The sequence below is a fragment of the Pungitius pungitius genome, chromosome 15 (assembly GCF_949316345.1).
Source record: "Pungitius pungitius chromosome 15, fPunPun2.1, whole genome shotgun sequence".
NCBI classification, from domain to species: domain Eukaryota; kingdom Metazoa; phylum Chordata; class Actinopteri; order Perciformes; family Gasterosteidae; genus Pungitius; species Pungitius pungitius.
In genome coordinates this window covers 5,503,576-5,525,272 of record NC_084914.1, presented here as the reverse complement: position 1 = coordinate 5,525,272, position 21,697 = coordinate 5,503,576, and the positions used below count along the sequence as shown (strand labels likewise).

At 47.1% G+C, this 21,697-nt stretch overlaps 1 protein-coding gene across 7 annotated transcripts in view; it reads left to right on the top strand.

Moving 5' to 3' along the window:
• The window catches only part of LOC119209392 (receptor-type tyrosine-protein phosphatase F), a 133,578-nt gene that overhangs the window by 58,003 nt on the left and 53,878 nt on the right, over positions 1-21,697 (top strand). For 4 of the 7 annotated variants that reach the window (XM_062557556.1, XM_062557558.1, XM_062557557.1 and 1 more), the window contains exons 1-2: positions 14,791-14,984; positions 18,561-18,671. In XM_062557556.1, the coding sequence (XP_062413540.1) occupies positions 14,831-14,984; positions 18,561-18,671 (265 nt within the window). In that variant the 5' untranslated portion in view covers positions 14,791-14,830. Of the gene's footprint in view, positions 1-14,790; positions 14,985-15,525; positions 16,465-18,560; positions 18,672-21,697 lie in introns of those variants that run through there. The other 3 variants (XM_062557561.1, XM_062557560.1, XM_062557559.1) reach the window with 3 other exon arrangements.

Here is a 21,697-nt window from a genome sequence, read left to right as displayed (position 1 = left end):
CAGAAACGCGCATTACCACCCAAACAAGCTAACTCGGTACAAAGAGAGACACTCACGGAGCAATGTTGTCTGCTCGGCTCTATTTTTGGACTATTGTTGGTAGCCTAGCGATACATCAAGTTTATATCGGCAGCAGAAACCAAGAAAACACTGGGGCAGCACCAAGCAGACGGGGACTAATGATCCTCCTCCCCGAAGGGGCGGCGGCGGCGTGTGACACGTGAGAATGTTGCTGTTTTGAATCTAATGAAAAATGTTACGGCCCGAGCTTTTGTAACAAAGTTCGGAAAGAATGACTTGGTCAGCGTGAACTTTGTGTTTTTGCATTCAGAAAGAAAAGCCTGAGACTTGGCACGTGACTCCAAGTACACAAAGTTGACATAATGCGTTGAGCACGCTCATCCAGAGCGGCAGTGAGAATGGTGAAGTGATTATACGAGTCGATCTGGATTATAGGTTTTAGCAGAGCAAAGGAAGGTCGAGCATTAATTATGATTCCTTCGCATACTGGCTCTTTATTTAGTTATGCCAATCCTGCAAAATACGGATTTAGACATTCATATGGTTAGTTATAGTTACACACGCTTTCACTCTGCTCAAATGCACGCTGTGTTATTAAAATACCAGAGTTCACAAGTGCTGTGGCTGGATCGCTTGCATTGGGAATTTTATAGCCGAATACAAAATCGTGCCAGTTCTGCCAACTTTTAACAGAAGGAGGAACCGAGCAGTCTTCCCTCGGAGGCATTTCTCTTTGCTTAGAAACACGAAGGTTGTGTCCAATCGGTTTCCCCTGAACCTTCTCACTTCACCGGCAGTGGATCCACTCTCTGAGTCGGGCAGTGACACAGATGAATGTTACCAGTCGTATGGAAATGATCTGTTTTTGGACTCCTGTCCACTGTGGATGTTTTTTTTTTTTTTTTTTTCCCACAAGCCGTGTTGCGTGGCCGTAGCGTGCCGCTCACCTGTTGGGAATTGCGGAGGCGTGCTCTCGGGCCACAGCTGAGCGAGGCTTTAGCGCTCTCTCAGTCGTGAGTCCCGGGTCACTCGGTAATTCTGTCACGCTGTTACAGCCCTGCTCTTTGTTTTCGTGGCGGTTCTCACGCCCCCCCCCCCCCCCACCCCCCCCCACCCCTCCTCCTACCGCCCCCGCCGGAGAGGTCCCACCCCTGAGACTTACGTGTGGGGCCAAAGTCTGCTCAGCCAGCCCTCATTGTGTTATTGTGTGTGTATGTGCGTGTTTGCATGAGACACGTACATACTTACATGCAGTGGAATGCTGTCTTCTCTCTCTGCGACGCTCTGAGAGATGGAATCAGTCAGTTGTGAGCAGGTGTGATTTGTATAGATACAAAATAATGATGCAGACAATGCTGAGACGAGCGGTGGAGGAATGTTTGAGAAATATTATCGCCGTCGGCCGCTCGTTCCCAATTGCCCCCCCCCCCCCTCCCCCCTCCTTTCATTTCCATTTCTGCCTTTTATCAGCATCGCTTCCTCTTTAGCTCTCTCTATATATACTATAGTGGTCGGTGTGGCTTTGGAGTTGCGGCGTGGTATAGAGCGATGGCCACAGGGAACAATGACTCATTACTTGGGTAACGATGCCGAATGTTTTGACCTCGTGTGCACCAGCCCCCCCCCCCCCCCCCCCCAACAGAACTGCCTCGGTAAATGTTCAGGTAAATGGTGCTTGTCCCTTCGATGTATGAAATGAACTACTGCCGGCCAGAAAAGACATCTCAGCTCCCGACATCCATCTTCGAGGCGGCGTGCTGCCACTTCTCCACGTGAAGGCGATGCTTCATACTTTCCTCGCTGTTAACATCCGATGAGCATGTGGAATGTAAATGAAATGAAAAAGGTGGTGTCATGAGACTAATGGTGACGATGAAACGGATGAGGCGCTGTGGGGGATGGATAGAGTGACTCCGTTTTTTATTTATTTATTTTTTTTAAACCCAGAGCCGAATTGTCGAACAAACCTCTTGAATGTACACGCTCTGATCCACAACTGAGAGAACATTGTTATTAACAGCTTGCGAGTTGGCTTCTGTTTTCCAAAACATGCGTAAAGCTGGAAATCTCATCTTTCCCTCAGAGCGTCGACGCCGGAACCCGGCTGCGTCGTCTTGTCCTTTGGGGGCCGGCAGGAAAGGAGTGTTATCTAACGGCACCAGATCAAAAGTCCCGTCATTACAGGAAAAAAAAAGTCCACCATCAGAGCGAGAATTAGAAAGGTTGTCCTTCAGAACCCCCCCCCCCCCCCCCCCCCCTCCTTTTGTTTTTTAAAGTAACCCGGCGGTGCGTTTTCTTTCTTTTTTCTGCTGGGGAAAGAATGTTTTGTAAAGGTCAATTGAGAGATATGCAAGCGTTTAAAGCTTCTCCGCTGGGGGGGGGGGGGAGGAGAGAAAGAGAAGAGTTGCTTGCTAGGTGAAAACATGTCAAACGCCTGACTCTGGAGTAATACAGACTTTGTAATATTAATGGAGCGCTGCCTCTGAGTCCATGTTATGCCTCTTTTAATTTAAGAACTGTGAACGAGGCAATAATCACGCAGCGGTGTTTAAAACCCATCACTTCAAAATGCTTCCAAATGGAATTCAGTGTCCCAGCTCCGCTGCGCTGAATGTATTTAGTGGCCCTGTGTTTGGTGACAGTAAACAAATTACAGCCTCACTGGTTAGAAAAGGCCTGTGTTCGCTCGGCATCCGTTTACCTTCCACCCACCGTGCAGCGGGCACAACGCCCCTAATGAATATCTCAGGAGCCGAGCGGGCGCGGACCACGGGCCTGACTGAATGAACGGGACGGGAATCGGATTGCCCCCCCCCCTCCGTGACAGGATAAATACACGCGCTGCATCGGAATGATTCAATACAGAGGCCCCCGCTTCCCCGGCAACTTAATCCTTTCCCTCGCGCTAATCAAATCCTCCACAATGACCAAAAATAAGTTCCGTTGTGTAGCTGCTGTTTCTTTCTCTCTCGCTCTCTCTCTGCAATGTTCAAGCCACAATTTGGGAAGAGAGCGAGTGGTCGGTCCACGTTGAGCTTTTCACACTGAACTGATCCAGGGTGTGAAAGTCTGTTTTGACTTCAGGGTGGAACCGGTTTGACTCCTGTGTCAGGAGCGGGGATGGTGGGGTGTCATAACACACACACACACACACCGTGCGCTACAGGTGTGCCCCTCCCTCCCTACTGTATTTCTGAGCTCCATTGTGTCGGCCTGTGTCACAGATTTAATTTCTCCCGACCATCTGCCGGCTGGAGGCCCGGCGTCGTAGATCACATGCAGCACTGACAGAAACAAACTGCCTCTGTCTACGCATGCTTCTCCCAAGGACTTTCACAATATGGCGCGGTGGAAGCACCCTCCTGGTCACGCAATCTGCATCCCTCGCACCCTCACTTTCAAGGACTTTGGTGCTTGAAAGGTGGGGGGTGCTAAACACTTATTGTAAATAAATAAGGGGGTGTGTTGATTTTGGGGTTTGAGTTTATTTGCAGCAGCCACCCTGCTGAATCGTCCTTGAACAGAAAACTAACTCTGTAATCCCTGCAAGCTTGTTGTTAGGTTGACCCTCGGCTAGTCTTTCTCTGTGGAACAATGGCAAACACACCTTTTGTAATTTATTATTTTCAGTTGAATCTTTTCTTTTTTAAGTTGACTGAGGTAATAGGAATGAGATCATATTTTTTCACTCGACTAACACCGGTTAATTGATCTGTCGCGTGAGTTTGGTTTGACATTGGGCTGAACTGTCCGGTGTATTTGGAGCCTACACATCTGGATGGAGTCATTCTTGGTTTGAGGCAACATTTTCATCCTTTTCACTCGGCCACCGATGTCTCTGCAGCGTCTGGTTAGTGTGCACCGTGAGGGCCGATCAATGCCTCAGGGCCAATAGAGAGGTCAATGAGTTAAAATAACATTTACTAAGAGAGCCAGACCTTTTAATTGTATGGGGATAAAATGGAAGTTTACGTGTTTTGTTTTTTTGGCAGCTCTTAAATAGTCACTGGATCATTACAGCTTTGCCTGCTTCCCACCACTTTCTGAATTGTTGAAAGCATGTAATTTGGCATTTAAACCTCAAATCACATCTTGCAGCCTGCCCTAATGACTCTCCCAGCGGATTTACATTTCTCTAATACATCCCGTGACTTCAACCACTTTGGCAAAACCCAACATGCTGAAAGGTATTAAGGAAATGCTGGGATGTATTCATCCTGTTTTAAGTGGGCCAGCGTTGTTCACAGACTGTTTTAAAGTGTCCACCCCAAAGAACCCATTTGCTCGAAGGAAAACTGCAAACAGACTGTAAATGCAATCTTCCCAGAGTAAGTAGTAGGTGATGATGATGATGATGTCAATTTGGATCTTTCGGGGGAAGGCGTCGATGAACACATGAGTGGTTAAACCTCAGGCCGAGTGCACACTCAAACAGTAACGCCTGAAATAGACGACGCTTTTGCTAGAGAAACCCAGGAAGAGCTCGACGTATCCATTGTTGCCTCCGCTTTCACACATTTATTGAGAGCGCCGCTGCAACCTGTCAGTTTTTTTTTTTTTTGAAACATCAGAAGTTATCGCCAGCGTTGATGGTCGGGACGCGGAGAACCTTATCTGGATTATGTCCCCGGGCTTCAGTGGATATCGGAGATGTGACAAGTCGTGCACATCCTTTTTTGGTGTCTGCACATCGTCTGGAACCGACAGGGATATCCGCAAATTGACATCTTCTGGTACATATCTGCGCCCCCCCCCCCCTCCTCCCCCCGCCCTCCAAACAGCTGAAACAGGCCGTCATTATTCAATTGCAGATTTCACCCAAGACTTGCTTGCGAAGGCGTGACTGATGTGATTATCAATAGTGTTCCTCGCCGCGCGCGCTGTGTACAGAGCGACGCCGTTGGAGTGTCGGGGGCAGCGAGGCCCCGGATTGATTCATTTTGTGTTTGTTCTCTACGTGTGTGTGTGTGTGTGTGTGTGTGTGTGTGTGTGTGTGTGTGTGTGTGTGTGTGTGTGTGTGTGTGTGTGTGTGTGTGTGTGTGTGTGTGTGTGTGTGTGTGTGTGTGTGTGTGTGTGTGTGTGTGTGTGTGTGTGTGTGTGTGTGTGTGTGTGTGTGTGTGTGACACTCATGGTTGTCTGAGCCCTGGTGTTTTTTTTATTTTTTTCATTGGTTTTCACTCTGAACCTGGACCAGAGATTGTCCAAGATCCAATATTCTTGTTCCGGGAGCATGAATGAACACACGGGCGGGATGGAAACCTTCACTCACAAACGTGCAGCCGAACTTAATTAATATTTTTAGGGTCAAACGTGACGCTCCCTCCTCTGCACTGCGAGGCCGCAGAATGTTCCAGCGTATTTTTGGATCGAATCAATTTCTTCATTACTTGGTGCTGTTTTTCCTACTTTGGCTAAATGTTTTTTTTGTGCTCAGCCATGGTTCAACCTCTTCTAACTGTTCTGCTTTTCTTTTCTTTTTTTGTAATCCCAACCGTTGTTAATAGGTCCATCACATTTAATTCCCTTTTCACGGCACAGAAAAACCATTACAATGTAAATGGGAAGTAGGGTGAAATGACTAATTCTAATAAAGAATGTACAACAGTCCGTAGCAAGAATTACTCCTGTTGTAGACCCAAGAGTAAACAAAGAGATTTCTAACAATTGCTTTGTGTTATTAGCCCTAGCTCCTAGTGTATTTCTTATTTTTTTGGTTGGCTTTGTACAGATGATTGTCAAGAATTATACAAAAACTCATTCGATTAGACAACGCACCAGAAAAGCAGATGTAATAAATCTTAATGCATGTAGCAGTGCAAGTTGATTCACTGTTGTAATTTGAGGCCGCATTAGTTGGTGGTGCTGCTTTGAAGTGCTTTCACTGTTAATAGAGTTTCAAATGGTTTCCCCTCCTTTAGTACCACACGTCATCTCAACAGATTACCACGGTAGAAATGTGGTGGTTCAGACTGTGTTTCTGACTTTTTACTGACCCTCGCATTTGCTGCGCAGTATTAGTTTTCTATTTCCGTACAGGAACTATAAAGCAAAAACAACACGCGGTGCTCGCCAGAAAAGCCCCGCCTGACATTTCTTTATTTGTTAACAATGACCAAACCCCAGCAGGTAAGTAGCGAGGTCCTTCTCAAAGCTCTGCAGGCCAGTGAGTAAACTGCTCCCCTGGCCCTGGATGGATGGGCCCACTGCATGTCGGGGAGGGGGGGGGTCCTAATACTTACTCTCAATGAGCTGGCTAATGGGAGTCCTTTCACCCTGACCCCCTGCCGGCTCACCCACTGGGCCATAGAAGGCCGGGGAGAACCGCTCGTCTCACTACCGGCCTTATAGCTTGGCCTTAAGCTTGACATTTTCCTCGTGTTTAAGAGCCGTAGTCCCATTCGCTCTAAGCGGTTGAGCTATGTTTTTTTGTTTTTTAAAGGCTGCACTTGATCGGTCTGCTTACAGCTGTCAAAGGCACTGTTGAGTTTTCATGTATTACATCAGCATCAATATTTTTAACCTTTTTTTGGCAAGGGGAGGTTGACTGAGCTGGCATTCTGGGATTGGGAACGGCCCCGCTTAGCACTCAGTGTCACAGCAGGTTTGCCAATTAGTTTGACCCACTTGCTTGTTCCTGTCAAACTTGATGGAATTGTGGTTAGAGCCAAGCTGGTACGAATAGAAATACCCCCAAATAAAATGGTCGGTGAAATATAAGCCTTGGATATTTTGTTTTGCTTTAAACCTTTGGATCTCTGCTAATTTGCCGTAACCCCAGCGTAGTACCAGCCATCAAACAGCTTTCCCCTCTGCTGCTCTGCAGAACAGATGCAATCATTGCATTAGTCTCTTTTTGAGTCGAGCAGCTAATAGGTCATCCAGCAGTCTTGATATTTTTGAACACCAACCACTTCTGCAAACCACAAAAAAGTTGAAGCGGTGGACAGCCCTGTGTGTTATTCATTATCTCGGGCCGAGAGAATAAGTAAAGGCTGTCACAGGAGGCCAGTCGGTGAGGATTTAATTAACAGAACCTGCCACATTCCACTACATCCACTGCCTTCCCCGGAACTCATAAAAGCCATCCCTATCTGCTGTAATTACACTAACCATGTCACAATAAAGCTCAGCTGATGATTCATTTGAGTTGTGGAGAGGATCAATTAATTATTGTATTTGCAAACCGCCGCGCTGCTTCCCTTTTTTTTTCCATTAACCGTCACGCTTTCTGATATTTGGTCCTGTCCTTGTTCCCTTTTTCCGCGGCACCTAGTGGGATAGCTTGTCTTATTAGCCACATCCTATTACCACAGACCTTTTCCACGAATTCTCTGGTTTTTCCGTCTCGGAGGCGGTGTCATTAAAATGAGCACTGAACCAAAAAAGCGTGTACACTGTATTACTAAAACCTCGACGGTCTTCAATCAAACCCCCGTTGCTATGACCACAGGGCGAGAAGCGGAGCTGTAATCTCAAAAAAGGAAAGCCCACAGCTGGGCCACTCATATGGCCGAGTTAATGGAGGATGTGATTCTGTGCAGCGGTGTACGTCCCCCCCCCCCCCCCCCCCCCCCACTCCCCCCCCTACAAGTTGACTTGGTCAGCATAAGCGCGTGAATTGAGAGGACCACCCCGGGGTTGCAGTAATGGTCGGAGGCCACGGTTATGTACTAAGCGCTGCGCCCACGCATTAATAACAGGCGCAGGGCGTCTGGCAGGGCTGTAGATCATACTGACAACGGTGGAAGTATGATATCGGATGGAAGAAAAACCCAGAAGTAGAGATGAATAGGAAAGTGGATAGATGGAGAAGGATAAAAAGGGAAGGAGGGAAGGAAGGAAAGGGGGGGGATTAGATGACTGTTATTGATTATCTGCCTGTAGGCAAGGAAGTAAGGCCAAATGTTCTGCTCTGCCAGACAAAAAAGTGTATTATTTCAAAGGTCGTGGCATGCATTAGTCTTTTTACTCCAAGTACACTTGGATAAACAGCAGGATAGCGGCCACCAGCATGCGGCTCTCAGAGCACTAACAACCACATTAACAGGGCTTTTGTTATGACTGTGTTTCTGTCACGGTCCGTTGCGTGCAGGTGTGTCTGTGCTCGCCGTTCCTTTATCCTGGACAATATTTGTTTGATGCACTGGTGTCCCCATAGCAACTGCCATAACACCTGGTCTAAGAGATGGCGTGCCAGATGCATTTCAATGCTCATTTTACTGAACATTGTGTGTTTGCCTCCAGTGCCGTTGAGTTTTTATTTCATTTTTTGCCCATTTTCATGCCATTGCAACAGCATTACATCAATGGGCTGCTTTGCGGGTCCCCGGGGTTTGTTCTGAGGAGATCTCTGCCGACTGGTATCCCTCAGAAGAGCAGGAGGGCCCCGCTCACAGTACACGGGAGGGACCTCCTCGCCCATGTTTTGCAAGTCAAAAGCGCACAGGCAGTTCCGTGAACACGAGTAGAGTCTCTCTTATTAGTCGCTCCCTGAATGTCACAGCATGTACGTGAGAAACCCCTGCAGGTACCACCATGCTTCTCAGACTCTCACACTGTGAGCGTTGACCGGACCACGGGAGATGTTCATTAGCTATAGCGGAAACGACCGCATGTGTGATACCTCCACCGTGGACAGGTTGCCTGTCAATTACTAAGCCGAGACCGACACCAGACAGCCACTCCCAACCCTTAGGCATGTTTTCAGAAGGGGAGCGGGGGGGGGGGGGGGGGGGGGCTAGGAGAAGGCCACACAGACATAACCCCCCCCCCCCCCCGCCCTCAGAAAAGCCTCTCGGCTCCCCGCTGTGCAGCTGGTCATAAATCATGTGCGCTTTTCACAGCTTCCAAATGAACTTACTGCGTGTTTTCAGCACCCTCAGCCCACCGACTGTTCCATGGGGCTCGTTCAGTCGAGCTCTCTGGCTTTTTTTCCGCCCGCTCCTCCCGCCGCAGCCGGCACGCCCCACGCGCTGCCGTGTCTCCGGCGGATGCAAATGTCTGTCTCGCCCGGGTTCTTGGCGAGAAACCGCCAGCGGGCCAGGTGCTCTAGTTTCTGCCTTTCGACGGGCCGCGGTTGGCTCGAGACCAGCTGAGACCTAGACAACACTTATTGCACCATGTGCACTCTTCCTCACGGGGTCCGCTCGCAGAAAGGGGAACAATAAAGGCGTTATTAACCTGTTTCCAACATTTACAGTGGCCATCAGTGAAAAGCTTAATGCCTCACATTCCCACAGACAGGCAATTTAAATAATCTAACGGCCCACATAGAAGCGCCTGCAGCCCTTTCTTTCACCTATAAAGACAGTGCACCGATGTATGTTTAAAAGGGTAGATTTTAGAGCAGTCATTTTTCATGAGGCAAGTGGCTGTGTTGCTGTCACTGTGGTCCTTTGGTTCTTGCTATCAAAGGAGACATCACCTTTAATTGTTGTCATCCATCACTTGGCAAAAGGCACTCGTGGAGATCACAAGGCCTTTTATTTTTTCCTTTGCTCGAGTTGAGATCTGCGCAGATGTAAGCTCGGAAACTTAAGAAAAGGCACACCGTCTCGCCTCCATTTTTGACGGCGCTCGCTAAGGCCGGATTTGATTAACAATTGATACGGAATGAAGACGGCAGGTGTGCGCACAGCTCCCGCTCGCGCTGTAGCGATGCTTTTGCATGAATACTCCTCGCCGCGTGTTTCACGAGTGCATGTTCCGCAAAGGGACTTTAGTCTGGTCTTACTCTCTTTTTAAAAAATTCATAGCAGCACATGTGTAAGTAGGAAGGAAACACTAGGACATACTGAAAGGGAAATGAAGCGGGCACATTTTCTATGCAGAACTGCTGTGTCCTGCGCCACTGTGTCAGGGGCTCCCCAGTTAAGGAGGAACCTGGGCTGTCTGGAGTGTTTTCCCACATTGAGATGAGTATGTTTGGGTTGAGGGGGGGAAATGCTAGCTGATGCTGGAGTGGGATTGAGCTCCAGCGGCCTCCCAGTGGGACAGGAGGACAGGGACGGGTCTCTTTTCAGCGGGGCTCTGATTAGACCCATCGCCCCGGCTGCCACGCTCCACTCGCTCTGGTAATTGGAGCTGGCAGGAGGTTGGCATGCACCCTCCTCTTCTCCCCCGACCCCCTCTCCTCCTCAACTACAACCCCCCCACACCCTTCCCCTCCTCTCTCATCTGAATCTTTCCTCACCTGCCTGTTTCAGCAGCAGGGGCACACCTCCTCTCACAGTGGTTCATGATCACTGTAGCACGTCTTCTCAATGCAACTCATTACCATGTTCGTAATTCTGTCTTTGCAAATTAAATTGCTACTGCTACCAATATATTTTGTGTAGTCAAGGCCCCCCCACTGGCATCCTAATTGAGTACACTACAGAAAACCACGGAAAACCCTCCCCTCCTGCCCTCTTTCCCGCCGCCGCTGTAAACGATGTCATCTGCTCTCGTTGTGCAGTATCTGCGTGATAAACAGCTGCTGAAAACAACAATGCTCCTCGTTATTCGCATCACGAAGGGGGCCAGTTCACACGCACCTGGATTTTCATGTGACGCATAATGGCCACTGGCCTTCCTCTTTTGCAAATCCACGGCGCCTCTACTACTTGTTGTTCTACGGGCCGTATCACAGGAGCCAAGAAGTCCCGATGAATGGATTGGATTGAGAGATGTGCTGCAGTATATACACTCACCGGCCACTTTATTAGGTACACCTGTCCAACTGCTCGTTAACACTTAATTTCTAAGCAGCCAATCACATGGCGGCAACTCAGTGCATTTAGGCATGTAGACATTGTCAAGACAATCTCCTGCAGTTCAAACCGAGCATCAGTATGGGGAAGAAAGGTGATTTGAGTGACTTTGAACGTGGCATGATTGTTGGTGCCAGAAGGGCTGGTCTGAGTATTTCAGAAACTGCTAATCTACTGGGATTTTCACGCACAACCATCTCTAGGGTTTACAGAGAATGGTCCGAAAAAGAAAAAACATCCAGTGAGCGGCAGTTCTGTGGGCGGAAATGCCTTGTTGATGCCAGAGGTCAGAGGAGAATGGCCAGACTGGTTCGAGCTGATAGAAGGGCAACAGTGACTCAAATAACCACCCGTTACAACCAAGGTGGGCATAAGAGCATCTCTGAACGCACAGTACGTCCAACTTTGAGGCAGATGGGCTACAGCAGCAGAAGACCACACCGGGTGCCACTCCTTTCAGCTAAGAACAGGAAACTGAGGCTACAATTTGCACAAGCTCATCGAAATTGGACAATAAAAGATTGGAAAAACGTTGCCTGGTCTGATGAGTCTCGATTTCTGCTGCGACATTCGGATGGTAGGGTCAGAATTTGGCGTCTACAACATGAAAGCATGGATCCATCCTGCCTTGTATCAACGGTTCAGGCTGGTGGTGGTGGTGTCATGGTGTGGGGAATATTTTCTTGGCACTCTTTGGGCCCCTTGGTACCAATTGAGCATCGTTGCAACGCCACAGCCTACCTGAGTATTGTTGCTGACCATGTCCATCCCTTTATGACCACAATGTACCCAACTTCTGATGGCTACTTTCAGCAGGATAATGCGCCATGTCATAAAGCTGGAATCATCTCGGACTGGTTTTTTGAACATGACAATGAGTTCGCTGTACTCAAATGGCCTCCACAATCACCAGATCTCAATCCAATAGAGCATCTTTGGGATGTGGTGGAACGGCAGCCGACAAATCTGCGGCAACTGTGTGATGCCATCATGTCAATATGGACCAAACTCCCTGAGGAATGCTTCCAGCACCTTGTTGAATCTATGCCACGAAGAATTGAGGCAGTTCTGAAGGCAAAATGGGGTCCAACCCGTTACTAGCATGGGGTACCTAATAAAGTGGCCGGTGAGTGTAATATCAGCAGGAGTGAAGGCACTCAGATTATGTTGTTTTTGTTTCATACAATATCAACGTATGGGACACACTGCATTGTTTCCGTTTCATTTCCAGTCTTGACAGACATAACCTCCATTGCCTGCACTAATCTATTGATCCAGCTTCATATTTCCCCTCTTTTCAAATGAAAAAGGACCAAAAAAAGGGTCTGTCTTTGTCTTCCCCTGATGACAAGTTGGCAGACGAGGCCGCAGAGGTTGCAGTAGAAGGAAAAAGCAGCCTGAGCGGGAATCTTCAGCTCGACAAGAACTTATGCAAGAATATGTATAGCTGTCCAACTTTAGAAAGCTGTTGATGTCAGAGCTACAACCCTTCTCCGCAATCCTTAAAACTGAACCTTGTACTACAGGTCTTAGTCAATTCTTAATGCTACAGTCATGTATTATCTCTAAATGACAACTGGAGTCATTAGTAACTAACCTTGGATACCTCCTGCTCCTGTCAGTCCACACTATGGAAACAAAATGGAAGATATACTGGCCAGTTGTTGGAGCTGTTCACCTGGAATGAATCAGTGCAGCCTGTATCCAATGCTGATATCCACATTTCTTCAATGAATAGTTAAACGCATAGTTCCACAAAGCAAAACAAACTATTATATTTATAGCTGCTAATTATTCTAGTCACAAGGTTACACAAAATCCATTATGACAACACAGATCTGCAGAGACTTAAGGAGCAATAGGAAATCAAGCACAGTTAAAAGCTGGTGTGTGTTAGGGTGACTCTGGATGATCTCAATAGTGATTGTTGGGCAGAACAGAACTTCTTTAGAAAAGTCCGTCTTTGGCCTCCCAACTGTCCATTTCACTCAGCCTCAACACTGCAGGTCTTTAAAGCTCTCTCCTTCCTCCCTTTCCTTTCTCTTTGGGAGGTTAGAGAGTGCAAACCACAAAGGAACACTGGGTGCTACTGTTACCGTTATTCACACAATGACAAGTTGTACAGTATTATTTCAGTCTGCTGTAGTTGTCTGTCCCGTGGAGGTATCCTGATCTCTGTTGGGACGTCTGAAAGCAAATCCTTTGTCGTCAGTCGGGAAGTGAGCCTCACCACAGAGAGAAGAGCAATGCCGAGATCTGTCGACCACATCTGAATTTGAGACGCCCACGAGCTGAAGCCCAAACACAAGGGCTGAAAGCAGGAACACGAACCGCTCCCCTACAGGGGGCTCAGAACAAAGTACAACACCCTTGTACCTATTCATGCTCCAGCAATAGAGGTCTACATATGGATTTTTTGACAAACACCCCGTTCAGTGCCTCCCTAAAGCGATCTCTGAGAAGAGAAAAATCAGAACAACAACATCGGGTCCACGTTATAAATATCTGGCTAAGAAGGTGGACCATTTGTCACAGCTGATGACTGAAATGAGATAAACCCTCTGTTATTGTCCCACTGCTCACAGGGGACAGTGTAAGAGAACATATTTGTCTTGTGTCTTGTTCATGTCTTTAATGGGATTTGTAGAGAAGTCTCTCTCTCTCTCTCTCTCTCTCTCTCTCTCTCTCTCTCTCTCTCCTCTCTCTCTCTCTCTCTCTCTCTCTCTCTCTCTCTCTCTCTCTCTCTCTCTCTCTCTCTCTCTCTCTCTCTCTCCTCTCTCTCTCTCTCCTCTCTCTCTTCTCTCTCTCTCTCTCTCTCTCTCACTTGTTTTTGCCTCTCGTCACCCATTGTGACACAAAAGCAATACTTTAAATGCTTTGTAACGTTTGTGACATGGTAATCCGGTTCCGGACACCATGTCCTCGACCTCCCTATGAAGCCAAATCTCTCGTCTGCTATTAATTTTCACCCCCCCCAGCCGATCATTTGCTAAGTGTTAACCTGCCGTTTGCTATCTCCTCATGGTGAACCAAAGACAGGAGCAACAATCATTAGCGCCGTTCCACAGATTCCATTTTAGCACTTTGGCCCCAGGGAGACATCTACATATGAGGGGAAAAAGATAAAAGAGATTACAAGTTTAAGAGCAAGCTGATAATAAGACCTCTTGAGGGCCATCGTGTTTCCTTTTTATTAACGCTGTCCAGGGGTTAAATTAGGGTTTATTAGGAGGGCAGGTGGGAAGTGGGTGTGATTCAGGATATGCGGCACAATTAGGCAGAGTCAGCGACACTTTAATACCTCATCAAAGACACCAAATTTGTAAAGCAAAACCATTAGACCACGTGTAAATGATTTGGGTCACGCATAAGATCTGTTTTGACAGCTTAAAAGTCCACATAGTGGGATAACACTGAATAACAGAAGACTCTTGTTCTGTTGATCTATGACGTGATGTCCTTATATATTTGAGAACAGCCTTTCCCCTTGGAATAACACATTTTGCTGCGGGGATTTGACTTTTTAGGTGTTGTCATGGATATGCCGTTGCATTCATTATGATGAGTTGGATTATTCAAATAGGTTTGTTTAGCTTACTAAGCCTAAGGCTGGATCATTTATGCATGGCTGTCCAGAGGAAGATTGCAATCCCTCCTCTTTCTAAACCGTAGACTCATGTAATAAGGTATCTGGGTAATAAGCCCGCTATGATAATCTATTTCTTTCAACAAGTTTGAAATCCGAATCATACCATTTTTTTCAATTTACTGTGGTGTATCTGCTGTTGCACCAGTTTTTAGTGTGTCTGTGTGTGGTGGGGGGGGGGGGGGCTTTTTTGGCCTGTAACACCTGAAATGTATTTCCTCTCTTCTCTGTCCTCTGTGATGCACTCAATGGCTCTCACAGCAATTGGGAACCAAAACTCTGCCACAATCTGCTTGTAAACACGTTTCGTCTTTGTGTTGGTATTTTTTTTTTTTTGGATATACTACTAAAAAATAAAATTGCCTGTGCAAATTCACAGAGAACAGGTCCCCACGGGTTCCCCTCTATCGACATGGGTCCCCAGCTGAAGGTGGTCGAAAAGACCAGAACTGCCACCATGCTGTGTGCTGCCAGCGGAAACCCGGACCCGGAGATATCCTGGTTCAAGGACATGCTTCCTGTGGACATCAGCAGCAGCAACGGACGCATCAAACAGCTTCGCTCAGTACAATTAGATTTTATTTGGTTTTTAATCTTTATTACTCTGTGACACAGACTCACCAAACCTTGACTGGTTTGCGACCTTGAGTTCTTACTGAATGTCATTGGAATCTGGCAATGTTTGACAGCGACAGTTGAGTGTAACCGTCAGAAGTTCAGAACTTTGCCCCTATTAAATAATCCTTAATCCCCCCCTTTCAAGCATGCAGCCGGGTGACTACGAGGCCAGCCGGTTTCGCATTTGCTTAGATTCAAGCTTGCCAAACATAAAATATGTATGAGGTGCTCTTTGTTCACAGGAACAGTCCACTTGATAAGTACAACGGCGCTCGCCTGACCCGGATCAGATGAAAAAGGTGCGAGGTGGAAAGATTAGTGACTTTTGACCAGATTTGTGGCCGCTTAGTGAATCTGCTTCATTCGCCGGGTCGGCCCCGAGCTGCAGGTCTGAGGCTCGGAAGATTAAAGACGAGAGCGTCTCCAGCAAAAGGCCCGGCCGGCACCAGAGCTGCCCGGTGGAGGCCCAATGGAGCATGTTCACTTGGACCGTCCAACAAGCACGATACAGATCTCTCATTATTATGAAATAATAACACAACTCCTTGATTGTTTCATGATGTTGTTACAACAACGAAAACATGATTTTTAAGTTTATTAATTTATTTCTTCTAGCAACAAACTTTTGATTAGTTTTCTTTCTGGAAATATGCTGAAGTGCAATGCCCTCAGACGAACAGTTCTTTTAACCCACCGCACTTTTATCTGCTGTCGTATCAGGAATCATGTTTACTGCACATGACCTGAAATTAGGTCTATTATGCGTTTTAGGGGGGAAAAAAGCCCACATTAATTTGCTGCTGCAGTTTTTAACAGAAAAGGTGGAGACCCAGTTCTTCCAAACGCATTACAGTTGCTCTATTTTTTTGTTTTGTTTTATTTTTTGTGAACACGACCCATTTGGTTTACCTGTTCACACCGAATCCGAATACTGGAGATACTAACTTCTTCTTGATGTAATACCTCTGACCTGAATACTTTTGCTGTGCATCATTATATTCTTTGTGTATGACTTTTATTCATTTTCTCTTTTCCATTTGACTAACTGCTTTCTGCACGAATGCAGTCTGTACAAAGAGGAATGCCATCTTCAATTAGAATGCTTAATAAAAGAATTCGCTTCAACTGCACATTATACTGTTGCCTGCAAATACAAAGGGAGCAGGATATGTATTTCTAAGAGGTTACTTTACTTTTTACAGACAACCAGTACATATACCTGCTTCCTGTGAGCATCGAATAAGTGCATTGAACTTCGTCACATTGCGTTTAAGTGGCTTCTACTCTGTATCCGTTTTTTGTTTTGCTTATTATCTGTGGCCTGTTGGAAGCCATGTTTTTCTCTCCCACTGTAAGTGGATTACTAACTGATCTCTCAACCCTGTTTGCATCAAAATTACTCCCACCTAGGTGGTACACCAATTAGAGGTAAGGATGATGAAGTGTGTTGGAATATGTCACGTCCACACCATTGCCCTCTCATTCACATCAGAACCCTGCATTTCCCCCAAATCGCCACATCACCAGGTTCATCTGTGGTGCTAGAAACAACGACCCCCCCCCCCCCCCCCTCCCCCTCTTCCACTTCCCCCCTCGTCTCTTCACAACATGTCCCGTCTGCTGTCTGCTCCCTAACAAACAAATGATCACCAACCGTCGTGTCAGGAGAATGAAAATGCAAAAGCAAGTCCGAGATGTCATCTTTTAAATTGGCTTTTTCAAGAGTCCTCGCAGACTGTTAGAAATGAGCCACATTTATGAACACTCGGCGCCACACACATTCTCACACGCACACACACACACAGAAAAACATCTTTTGGCTTCAGCCTCTCCTCCGGCTTTTCGGCGAAAAGGAGTGAGGAGTTGGATTTTGAAACCAAAGGCCACTGTGGCCACAAGAGGATTCACCCGCCTCCTCAATGCAGCCGCAGCGTTCAACTGAAAAGGCTGAATTTGCATACAGCCTAAGCAGCCTCCCACCCCACCCCATCATGGGAACGGGAGGCCCGGTTTGCTATTGTTACTGGGGACGCTTCAACCCCTTTTTGTGGTAATCATGTGCTTTCCCCCTTGAGTGGAAGCCGGATTTCCGCTCGACAACAGCGTGCTAAATGCGCTTTGTCAGCTGTCTGTCTCACTTTGGCTCCTTATACAAACCATATTCAATTAGACAAAAATCTTTGGGAATTAAGGCAGCCTCTCGGCCCCTTTTTATGTGCTTTCTACATTTTGTAAACAGGGCAATGAGTTCGCATGAGATCCACAAGTGTGTTTGAGTAGTTGAAAGTAATGGAAGGGGTTACAGCGCCAACCCTTCCGCATTCCCGCAGCCGTCACGCTGTTTTCTCCCGTGGGAGATTGTGGCAGACTGACAGATTGGTGACGCCGGGCATTAGTGTGCAGGTGCATGTCAGCGCTGAATCAGACAGCGGTGAGCTCAGCGTGCGGAGCAAACACCTCGGAGAGACGAGCTGTCGTGAGATCTGAGGCGATGTTATCGCGTTACCGCCCCGCCCCGGTTTCACTTTTGGCCTCGTCTCGAGTCCCCTTGAGGTTGGTGGTGAACCTGTTTGTTGCATTCATCTCATACTGCATGATGCGAAAAGACAACGCGTCCCGACATCGTCTTATGCCGAGTATTTCTGTCAGTTTCAAACCGGGCCGCCCCTTCATGCTAGCACCATGCTGTTTCGGAGGCATGATAAATGTTATCGCCCCGTCTGTGACACACGTATGAGCTGCTGAGAGAAGCAGCTTGGTTTCACAGCATGTTTTTTTGTTGTTGTTGTTTTTTTTTTTAATTCTTGGATTAGTTTTTGCTGTTACAGTTTCAACTTGTCTCACGTGTCAGCCACTTGTCAAAGTGACCCCTCAAACGGCGGTCTGCTGGGCCTTTGTGCTCTGTTAGACCCGACGTGTGACCCTTCTTCGATCTGATTGTAAATACTGATAACGGGAGCGTTTCTCCTGGAGGGCTGCGGTGAGACGTGGTGAAATAGTTGGTAATGAAAACAATTATCACCTAACAGCTGAATGCGTACTCAAGGAAGATTAAAGGACTTTTACTGGCATAAGCCATCGAGGAAACATCAGTTGAGCTTTCACTCATTTTTGGTTCAAATTTTTAATTACTTTTCTTCTAAAAAGTTTTATCTGAAAATATTACCACGGCTCAGCTCAAAACTCGGCATACCTAATGAGACGAGCATCCCTCTCCATGCTAAATGTATTTTAACCAAATCATTTGGTTCAAACACATATTGTTGCGCAGTTGATATTGAGCTGCAGGTTTTTCTTGTTTCTCAAATATTAACATTAGATGTTGTATAACGTCTGCTATTGTTGTTGTCCTTCTATTGTGTTATTTTGTTTGACAAAACGGGGGCCAAGACTGAGGCGCTTAATTACCAATAAACGTGGCTCGGCCAGCTGACTACAGCCTCATCTGCTGTGGCTTCACGCCAGATTGCATTTTTATTCTCCACAACTGTCAAGACTGCTGAATTTGTTAATCCTCTACACAGGAGCGCTGCAGATTGAGAACAGCGAGGAGTCGGACCAAGGGAAATACGAATGCGTTGCCATGAACAGCGCTGGGACCCGCTACTCCGCTCCTGCCAATCTCTACGTACGAGGTAAAGTCAAACGTCTCCCTCAATCCTCGGATCAATCCGTCCTTTCTGTTGTCTCCAGCATTTGCAAAAAAACACCAACGGCCATGAGCATCTTTTTCCCTCTCCTATCAGCTCGGGTGGGACAAATTACACCGATTGTGTAATTCTGATTGGCGCTCGGAGTAGTTTCAGCACATTTTGTCCACCTTTAACCTGAGCAGAGTTTTAATTAGACGGGGTACGTGAAAACACCCGATTCATACAGCACCAGTCTAAAGTTTGAATTTAATGAGAAAGTGTTTCCAAACTTTTGACTCTTACCGTATTTCTCTATTTTTTCTTTTCTTCGAACACTTCTCTAACCACTATCCTTGCCGTTCCTCCCATACCAATGAACTAACCTCAACCCCCTGTTTGGCTGCGAGTCCGACCAGGTGCAGCTTCTGTGAAAACAGCTGCATTGAAACCATTTCCTCTGCTGGCATTGAAAGCCAGGCCAGACCGCCTTTCGTTTTCTTTTTTTTTTTTACTCTATCGAAAAAGGCTCCATTATTCCCCCCCCCCCCCCCCCCCCCCCCCCCCCCCCCCCCCCTCCCTTGCACAAGCCAGAGCTCCTGGAGCCACGGAGGGCTCTGGAGTTTCAGGGTTTGTTTTTGTTGTGGTGTCTCCGTGAGCAGACTAATGCAGGGCGAGGGCAGCATTGTGCCCGTCCTGGAGAGAGCTGGTACAGGACAGAGAGTAGTCTAGGTCAGCCCCCCTGGATAACACCGTGTGATGTACATGAATCAGAATAGCTGCTCCAGTTGTTAGTGTGGGTGGAGAAAGTGTCGGGGTAAGAAAGAGACGCGCTCGGCTGTGCCTTCATAATTGTGTTAAAAGCATATATACAGCGGGGGGATCGCACGTGCTGTTTCGTGAGCGAGTGATTCCATCGTCTCTTTACATCCATCAAGATCAGATAAATGCCAATTAGGGGTTCTACTCGAGACAAAGAACTACAGACCCCTGCTTGTACTAAATGCTCTTGCTACGAGGGTCTCTAGTCATTCTTTTCGAATCAGTACGCTCTGCAGGAGCTTCCCCCTGGATTGCAGGAGTCTGAGGTAAGACCATCCTCAACACCCACAGCGGCGTCAGATTAAAGTACAGATTAAATAAGCCCGCTGGGCTTCAGAGGGTTTACATCTCATAGTAAATCTCGACAGGGAGCGGGAGTCAGAAGATAGGAAGGGACCCCAGTCTCGTCTATTAATCAGGGCATGTCTGTCACAGGTGCAGACGCAGCTCTCTCCCCCCCCCCCCCCCCCCCCTCCCCCCACCCCCCGCCAGAGGTAATTACAGTAGTTGTGTGGCGTGGCGCCAGCAGGGGCCCCAGGCCCGGCTTGTCTGTAACACCACCCAGGTAGCCGTCAACCCGCTGGCCCCCCGACACTGACTTCTCCGCCCGCCTCAGCACACTGGTGGAGAGATGGGAATCAAACCAAGCGTAACCTTTTTAAAAGTCTGCTCGTCTGCAGTGGAGAACAAAGACTGCAGCCGTGTTTTCAGTCTCTTTGTCACTGCCGCCAGGGCGAGGAGACGAGACCCAATCACAGGGCCGCCTGATTGGGTTTGAAACTTGAGGGACTCGAGACAAGTGGCCTTTGACATGCCTCTCTTCCTTTCCTGTAGGTATATGTTAGTTACTTTTATTTCCAGCCATCAGAGGGGAGATTTAGGGGCTCACAACACACTTTCTGACATGGAAACATCAGCAGCTTCGGGAGCAAAGGCGTCATAGGACAAGATTTGACAGTGCTTTCGATGCTTGATACAAAAATGAAAAAACAAATGTTTAAAACGATACAATTCCCAATACTTGAAGAAGAATTTAAACCGTTACGTGCTTAAATTCAGCGGCTGCTAGGAATCCAATCCTTCCTGTTTTGAAGAGTAATTTGTGGCCTTGAAATGTCACTTTCATAAAAAACGCTATTCGAAGGTGACATCTAAAGATTACCCAGGGAGAACGATTTGTGGTGTTATTCTCAATCAACCCCCTCCAACATCCGCTCACACACACACACACACACACACACCTGTCAGACACGCATTAAATGGCTTGTCATGGGTTAGTGTTCTGTGTCTGCGAATGTGTTTCTGCTTTTTTCCACGCTCCATAGCTACTTGATCCAATTCCTGTCTGCAGGTACACAAACACACCCCCGTCAACACCCTTGGCTTGACATTTTAGAGCCACCAGAGAACGGTGTCCTCATATTTCTCTGTGGATGAGGGATGAGATGTTTTTTTTTTCCTTTCCTGTCTGTGCATCTATTTAGATCCTTCCACTTATCATGCATTTAGAGCGTGTGTGTTCAGGTGTGCACCTTGTTTGCCGTGGGTCACTTTTGGTGACCCTCCTTTTGAAGGTGGACTCTATCAACGTGGGCAGAATCCTGTGATTGTGCATCAGCGCTCGTTTGTCAAGTGTTTGTCCCACAATGGAGGAGGGACGTCAGCTTGTGTCTGCCGGCACTCCTTCATATATCCATGTGAAACGTCAACATGTCACAGAAGATAAAGTGCTGCATTCTGGCTTTTCTCTAACCAAAATATCTTCATCCTGTTCTCTGTGTGTGTGTGTGTGTGTGTGTGTGTGTGTGGGTGCGTGTGTGTGTGCGTGTGTGTGTGTTTCACGGAGGGTAACTTACAAAACAATCAATTCAGGTCAATTTAATGAAGAAAAGGAGTTGGGACAGGAGCACATTCAGTGTCCTTTACATGTGATATCAGAAATCTTTAACAATAAGACTGCAACTGCAAAACTGCAAAATAATGCAGCAGTGATTATATTTATATATTTATTTAAAAATTGATTTGAAATGATATAATGCCATACCAAAGATACTAAAGCGTTTAAAGGTGAGTTTCCCTCCATGTTACTGTATGTGTGCGTTGCTCTGCACCGTGTCACTAACCTCCACTATGTCTGCCAAAACACTGTTCTTTCACTGTGTTGTCTTCCTCTCCAATTTGTATCTTTTCATTCCATCGCTCACCTCCAT